Source organism: Adiantum capillus-veneris, chromosome 14 (genome assembly GCF_014529385.1).
Source record: "Adiantum capillus-veneris isolate H3 chromosome 14, ASM1452938v2, whole genome shotgun sequence".
Lineage (NCBI taxonomy): Eukaryota > Viridiplantae > Streptophyta > Polypodiopsida > Polypodiales > Pteridaceae > Adiantum > Adiantum capillus-veneris.
In genome coordinates, this window is record NC_140944.1 from 2,815,974 (window position 1) to 2,824,145 (window position 8,172).

At 46.0% G+C, this 8,172-nt stretch overlaps 1 protein-coding gene across 1 annotated transcript; it reads left to right on the plus strand.

Moving 5' to 3' along the window:
- Nucleotides 1-3,594: 3,594 nt before the first annotated feature.
- On the plus strand, nucleotides 3,595-6,278 carry LOC147441810 (uncharacterized). The gene is made up of 3 exons (XM_086529518.1): nucleotides 3,595-4,269; nucleotides 4,399-4,528; nucleotides 4,738-6,278. The coding sequence occupies exons 1-3, from the start codon at nucleotides 4,137-4,139 to the stop codon at nucleotides 6,005-6,007; spliced, it is 1,533 nt and encodes a 510-aa protein (XP_086385644.1). The 5' UTR covers nucleotides 3,595-4,136; the 3' UTR covers nucleotides 6,008-6,278.
- Nucleotides 6,279-8,172: the final 1,894 nt, after the last annotated feature.

Consider the following 8,172-nt stretch of genomic DNA (forward strand, 5'->3'; position numbering starts at 1 on the left):
GGATATGTCTTCCAGAAGACACCTAGAGCAGCTAGTTTGCTCTGAGGTTGCACGACAGGTTGATGCGTCTTTTGTAGATAGTCAGGAGATGCATGTGGCTGACACGCCTTGTCAGTCAGAGATTCCTATTTCCAGCAATATATATGTTGATGCATGCTCCATAGAGCTAGCAGGGCCTTCTAGCATTGCATCGGCATTCGGTGGTCTCATGTATGAGATGTTGATCTTGAGACCAGATATCGTAGCTGCAGTGGGAGCATTTGCAGTTGGGGTTGTCAGTCGTTTGTTGACTGATGATGGCATAGTGCATGAGGGAGATATGCAGGTATTGCGTACATACTTGCAGTACGTGTGCGGTACATCTGGTGGTGTATGGACTTACACAGGAGCAGGACAGCCGAATGCACACGATCACAGCCAGCCAGTGGGCATCGGTTGAGAGCGGTTTTCTCTCACCTTTTGTAGTCTTTAGACTAGGTTCCCTTGCTTAAAGGCACAATCGCCTTTAAGTGGGAGGTTGTTGGGGTATAGGCGTCTGTGCCTTGCCCGGCCGCCCAGAGTCTGGGCGCCCACTAACTTGTATACCTTATACATAGCATAAGTGTATAGGGGGCTGCTCACTCTTTGAGTTTCCCCACCCATATCTGTGTCGTGTGTCTCCTTCTCTCTCTCACTCTCCGTCTGTGGTGCTCCCCGATCCGCCCAGAGTCTGGGCGCCCACTGACTTGTATACCTTATACATAGCATAAGTGTATAGGGGGCTGCTCACTCTTTGAGTCTCCCCACCCATATTTGTGTCGTGCGTCTCCTTCTCTCTCTCACTCTCCGTCTGTGGTGCTCCCCGATCCCCTTCACTAATGCTGGTCAGCACGTCTCCTTGTCCCTCTGTCTACCTATGATCGCCGAGGTTGCAGAGGACACCACCGGACAAAGCTCCTTGCGCCACGTGATCGGGGAGGGAGCCGGAATCCCTCCCTCTATTGTAGACAGTATAGATATTATGTTTATATAGACATAGGGAAAAGAGAGCAAGAAGTTGACAACATTAGAAGATGCATCAACATGTAGAAGCCTCGAGGGTTATCCTTGTGGCTGGCCACAAGGATAACCCTCGACATAGGGAAAATAGAGCAAGAAGTTGACAACATTAGAAGATGCATCAACATGTAGAAGCCTTGAGGGTTATCCTTGTGGCTGGCCACCTTTGGTGGCCTCTATCTCTTTCTTTCTCCTCTTTCCCTCCCCCTTCACCACGTGGCAAAAATCTTTCCTCTCGCAAGTGTCTCGTACGGCGCCGACAACATAATGATGTCTCGCGGCTACTCTCAATGAAAGTGGTGTCAAGGAAAACTCAAACAAACTAAAGACTTTATTCACACTTGGAGGTAATCGTGAGGTTTTGAACTATACCCCTCTCTCTTCCTACACATTTTCAACATTATAAAGCGTGACACTCTATGCTAAACATGGCAAAACAATAGAACCTCCATTAAGTTAATACAGCCTTGCGGTTAAAGCAGCCAGCAAATAATGTAGAATAAATTATAAAACAAAGAGGGCACTCAAACACACACACACACTTTACAAGTAGGTCCTCCCAATTTTCAAAAGTGAGCTTCTTAAGGAGAATCTACCCTAATGCTCGCTGAGTTTTGAGGGGAGAGAGAGAGAGAGAGAGAGAGAGAGAGAGAGAAGGCGATATTTTGTTTTTGTTTTCATCGGCCTGCAACTCCGTGTGCTCGCTTGCAGTTAGCTCCTAATGGGAGGGCTCACGATGATGAAGGGATGATGGCGGGCCCCTGGTGCAAGCGGAAGGTTGATACCATCCATGGCCAGCTCTACTACTTTGCTCTCCCCTTCAACAACTTCAAAGCCATGTTTCTTGCATTGCGATTTCTCACCCCATTGCCGCTGCGCCATGTGTTTGCAAAGCAAACTCTCCGCTTCCAAAAGTAGCTTCAAGAAGAGTTTCAAAGTGGGTTTTCTCTTTCTTCTAGCAGTCACAGTCAAGCGACATGCTGTGGCTTATGCTGCAAAGATTGTGCCCTTCACCTCTGTTTCATCTTCCTCATGACTAATATTCCTATCCCCTATTGTCGCCAGCTCCAAATCCCCTGCCTCCTCACTTCCATTGCTTTTCTTCTTCAGCTGCAAACATTGGTCTTTGTAGCTATTCACAAATCACTGCCAACCTTCAAACGGCTCTTATCAGCTCTCACTTTTAATGCCCCAGCTGCCTAGGTCTATATCTTTCATTGTTCTCTCTCTCTCTCTCTCTCTCTCTCTCTCTCTCTCTCTCTCTCTCTCAACGCTGAGCACACTGGCCGCCTTAGTCGTTCGCCTGCAGGCCATACTTGTTGAAGCGAGGAAATTATGCCATGTGTTCGGGGGGGGGGGGGAGGGGAGTCGGAATCCCTTCTCTCATTATAACTAGTACGGCCAACCGACTTCGACGGCCCCTTCTCTTTCTCTCTCCCTCTTTATCGCGTGTCCTCTCTCTCTTTTTCTCTCCCTCTTTTGGAACGTAGCCTTCATCTCGTAGCTTGCGCCACTTGTAAAGGGGACTCCCCTCCACCATATTATGTTAAGTAGATAGTATAGATATATATAGATAGATATAGGTACCCTCTCCTTTTTCATTAGCAAAAAGGGGAGGCATCACTAATAATAGGAATCACCCGGTAAATCCTTCATTTAATGGTGACTCCGAACTGGGAACGGCAAGCATTGGTCCAGGGATGTATGAAACTCCCCAAGCCAATTTTGTAATATTCTTAGAATCGTTACTATTGGTTCAAAGTAACTTGGAGGAAATAGCACTTGGTAAAGCTTTGCAATGTAATTTTGTTCTCTACTTAATATAAATTTCTAGAGCCCTTTATGGAAAAAAAGCGTTGGTCTAGGGATGGTTATAAGAGCTGGGTCGTAGGAATTCCAAAAACGGGATGTTTGTTGCTTTCTCGAAGCCCTGCTAGCTTTCCCTTAACCCCTTCGTTTTCAGCAGGATTAGGCTATTTTTATGGCCGAGTTGACAGCAACGCCATTCTCTCTTTGCGTGGCCAATGACTTTCACAACTCTCTACCCTTTTCAACCATATTCTCTCCTTCCAATGTTCACCGGGTTTGTATTACTCCTGGCAGTCCCTGCTAGCCTTGGCGTGACTTGGAGCATGGTCACGCGAGGCTTAGTTCTCACTAAGCTTCGACAGCTATTGACAGCAGCGCAGAGCGTCCACCGCCGACAGGTAGAGAGAGAAAGGGCAAGGCGTAGGTAGGAGAGAGAGAGAAAGAGTTGACCGGGAGTACACCGGCATAATTTTGTGATTATGCCTAAATAGGCATAGTTGGCGTACTAAGTCGGTGAGAAGCTTTGGAAAGCTATCATGCGTCAAGCCTGTCGGTTGATCTACGGAGAACTAAGCCTCACGTGACCATAGCCTTGGCTCTAACCTTTGGCTGGATGGTTATATTCTGGTACATGGGAGGTCTTAATGATGACCGGGAAATAGGGACGGCGAAGACCGGCGCGAGTGGCGCTGCATGCGGTTGACTGTGGGGTGACCGGCTACAGCCTGGGGGAAGGTCTGATTCTGGAATTGAGATGGGTTGACTGAAAGGGCATGTGCGGCCGCACGAGGCGAGGCATGAGCCTCCCTCCACCTTCCCTCTCCCTGTTCCCTCGCTTTCTGTCTAGAATCTAGATTCTAGAGTCTAGACCCCTTCAAGTTTGAACTTGAAGTTGGAAGTTTTGAACTGCTTGGGCATGGCATCATGCATGTGCGGCCCCCATTTACCTAGTCTACTCTAGACTCTAGAGTGCAGACGAGCGCACACTGGTGTATTTCATCCTCATTCCTGCTCAACTGCTCAACAGTAACTCAACTGCCTGCTAGTCTCTAGAGGGAGAAGTTCTCCTCGCCATTAGCTAGGTCCTACTCATGCGCCGGCAGCTGCGTGAAGCAGGCACGCAAAGCTCTTTGGGCGCCTCTCTCTGTCTCTCTCTCTCTCTCTCTCTCACACACACACACAGACCCACACACATTCTTCTGCGCACACAAAAGAGCTGGATATTCATCACGCCCATTTGGTGTCGACGATAACAAAGGCAACGCTTTGCTCTCCGGAAGTACAATAGAATGGGGCGAGCTCCATGCTGCGACAAAGTGGGCCTAAAGAAGGGGCCCTGGACAGTAGAGGAGGACCAAACACTGAGCGCCTACATCAATCAGCACGGCCATGGAAGCTGGCGTGCCCTTCCCAAAAAAGCTGGTATATATTCTTAATTTTCACATGCAGCACTCACCTTGTAAATGGGTAGTTCCACGCTCTAGAGCTATGTACTAGCTACCCTCATTGTGCTCTAAATTTTGGTGTGGCGCTCATGCCTGATGTCTGCAGGGCTTCTGCGATGCGGAAAGAGCTGTAGGCTGAGGTGGACCAACTACTTGCGGCCAGACATTAAGCGAGGAGAGTTCTCTGCTAGTGAAGAGCAAACTATCATTCACCTACATGCACTTCTTGGCAACAAGTAAGTCTTGTCGAATGATGTAGCTGCGCGCTTACCCACATTGCTTGCTGCACATTGCACAAGCTTTTGGAAGTGACTTTGGCTCTACTATAATTAGCTGCATTGTGTTAGACCGCTCTCATTTTAGCACATCTCTCATCAATGCACAACGTCAACGTCTCGCTCTGTGATCTGATCTGGTTGCTTACTCTCTCGGCTTCCTCTTACAGATGGTCTGCCATTGCGGCACACCTGCCCAAGAGAACCGACAATGAGATCAAGAATTATTGGAACACCCATCTCAAGAAGAGGCTCATCAAGATGGGTCTTGATCCAGTAACACACAAACCCCAAACTCCCTCCATAACACTCCGCACTAACAATGCTGAATCATCGGAGCCTCTCCGGATCCCTAAAGCCACAGGCGGAAGCTCTGCTATCACCCATATGGCACAGTGGGAGAGTGTCCGTCTTGAAGCGGAGGCACGCCTGGCAAGGGAAGCGGAGATGAGAGCAAAAGAAATTTGGCTGCCCACGGTCAGTACTTTAGCTCGCCCTTTTCCATCTGCTGGTCCTCAGGCACCTCTAGTTACTGGTGGGCACTGGATGATGCCCACAAAGCAGCAGGAGGCAGGCTCTTGCAATGCGATTAATGTCCTCCCCAGTCACATGACAAAAGATAATTCTAGTTCTAGTGCTTACTTGGCATCATCCCTCGAAAGGTGCCCCAGTGTGGTGATGAATATGCGCCTGAAAGGGGAGGTGGGGGCTTGCCCAGGCAATGCACTGTCCGTGAACTCCACAGAGCTATTCAATTCTCTTCATAATTGGGAAAACTCTCTTCAGGGTCAAGCTGGCATGATGTGGCCTGATTCATGGAAACTTTTCACCAATTCTATAGTCAGTAATAGCGGTCCAGATTGTCAAGAATCAAGCTCCTGCAGCTCACCTTCACATGGCACAAGCCATGGCTCACCTACCTCAACCCTCTGCTCATTAGATGGGCTGTCAAAAACCGCCGCCCACCCTGCTCAAGTAAGAAAGCTGTGTTGGTCGGACAACAATTTCCTCAGCATCTCCAATCCTCTTCTTTCGCATAATCAGCTATTGAGGCCTCCACCTTGTACCCAGCGTTATATTGATGATGGCTTGCGAGATGTTGCCAAAAACCAGGGTAATTGTGGAGCGGGTGGGCGCCTGAGTAACGTCTGTTTATTGCAAGAGCTCGGCAGCTTGCAGAATGATGCCGACAATGATGAAAGTGAAGTTGGGAGTTTGTTCATTGACTCCAATTCCAGGGATTTTCTTGGAGACCTGGAGTTGGACGTATCGTCAAGTTCGTATCAGAGCGCGGCCTCCGGCCGCGATGATGACATGTGCAAAGTTAGCAGCTACAGTGTGTTGCTTGCGCTTGGTGAAGAAGAGTACTCCAAGAGTGAATGGAATAGCGCTAGCGTGCTCAAAGAGGACCCGGAGGAAGATCAGGCCACAGCTGTGTAGGTCGAGTCTCAAGTAGTTAGTTAAAAATGATGTATCAAAGAAAGAATCACGCGCCGCCTAGCGCTAATTGTGCATACAGCATTCGAGTCAATATGTACAGCCAGGCGACCTTCCATGACACAAAGAGGGGGTGGGGTGTTGTGATTTACAGACAGAGTGGATTAGGACCGTACATGATGCCTACATGATAGATTTGTGCCGCATTACAACCACTCAACTCGCAGCTGTTTTGCTGTGCTAATTTTACAAGTTAAATGTCACATTAACCTCAGCTTTGTTTGGGCTCATGTTTCTTATGTTCATTCTCACTTCGGTATGCTTCTTATGTTGGGTAAGGTTGGTCTGGTTGGTGTTAAGTAATTTATATGCAGTTGTTGGTTCAAACCTCATGGGATTTTCATGGAATAAGATATATAGCATACTGCTCGAGTATTATTAGTTTTCTCACCTCTGAATCTGTACTTTCAAGCTAGATTCTGGGTTTTCTCACCTCCTGATGTCGCCAAATCTAATCTTTGGTAAAGTGTAAAACTACCTCGAAAGTAGTCAAAAGTCATGTAGAGATGTAGAATGATCAAAGTGAAAACCTAAAGTGAGACGAGTAATATTTTTTCCCTAGCCTAGAGAGAAACAATATCTGTATCTGACCTAAAATGGGTCACTGACTAAACAAATTGACAACGATAATTGGCTTGTTAAAGTATATTCTCTTCAGCACACGTGGAAAGAATAGTTTTTGTGAAGGATTCTAAGGAAGCAAGTTACAACAGTTGGATTTTGTGTGCTCTTTCGAATATGTATGGAGTTAGACATATCGGATTGTCTCTATAGGTTTGACCTTGACAAATGTCGAGGAGTGGTAGACATATGGTTTGATCTCGAGGAGTTCACTTGAGTGGCTAGGTCGTGCAAGACCCCAAAGGCTTCTTTCGCAAACATGATTCTTAGGTGATCCTTTCATGTGTTTTGATTCTTACCAGTTTGAGTTTGTCAATGGTGTGATCCTCTTTGGGTCTCGAGTCCCATGATAATTAGTTTTGCTATTCAATTACAAAGAAAGCAACTTACCCCAGGTTAACTCATATTTATTTTTAATGTTCTTCATTCTCTTTTTTGAGGATACTTCTCTTTCAGAGGGGGCTTCTACGTTATTATCTTCAATTAACTACCTGTGTTCCATTCAACATAGTACCATGCATGGTGTGTTCTAGTCCTTGGTTCCTTGTCCACTTCTTGTGGCTTTGGATGGTGTGTTTCACTACAACAAAAAAGGGGACCTTCGACTCAGGTTTCGACGCATTTCGTATGCTCGTCGATATATGTGTCCCTACGAAATCGTCGCTATATGCGTCGATATGCGTGTCGAAAGGTAATTTAATCGATGCGTATTTCGACGAGCTTAGCGACGATCATAATAGTAATTTTTTTTCTTGGGCAGAGGATAGGCAGCTTGGCCTGTGCCCAATGAAAGGATGGACACAGCTACAGCCAGACTGCCTGTCCTCTGCCCAAGAAAGCGAGCAGCACCAAAATCAACCGTGCTGTTGTAGAAATTTCGGCAGAGTTCCTTTCGTTTTTATATAAACTTTTCAAAAAAAACCATATCATGTATACGTCTCCTACATGCTATCCATGTAGGATTTCACATGAGATTTAAGATCAATGAAAGAAATGAAATGAACTTTGTGCAAAACCATAACTGTACCAACTTGAAAGCATAACCATAAAGAACTTAATTTGTGCAAAACCATAACCAAATTAAAACCATCACCGGCCATAACCACTTTGATCAAAACCATAATGCAGATAACCACAACCATAAACAAAATTAACAATAACCATAAGCATAACCAGAAAGTTAAACATAACCATAAACAAAACCTGAACCATAACCATGTCTATACAAGAATAGGAAAAATAACCATGTCTATACAATGACAATGACAATAACCATAACCATAAGGAAAACAATAACTGTCTGAACAATAACCATAACCATATATGTCTATACAAAAAAGCGACAGAAGTGTGTCTGTGTCTCACAAAGCATATATATGAAATCCGATCCACTGATGATTGAGCGTCACAACCTGCACATAGGACAACTCACAAAATTAGTATTGATATTACTACACATATACTTACTTAACTAAATCAACTCACAC

Bases quoted from the DNA above. Each gene is read 5' to 3' on its own strand.
- LOC147441810 (XM_086529518.1), top strand. From the start codon at position 4,137: ATGGGGCGAGCTCCATGCTGCGACAAAGTGGGCCTAAAGAAGGGGCCC. The intron at 4,270-4,398 runs GTATATATTCTT...TGATGTCTGCAG, and splicing joins TGCCCTTCCCAAAAAAGCTG to GGCTTCTGCGATGCGGAAAG. The intron at 4,529-4,737 runs GTAAGTCTTGTC...TTCCTCTTACAG, and splicing joins CATGCACTTCTTGGCAACAA to ATGGTCTGCCATTGCGGCAC.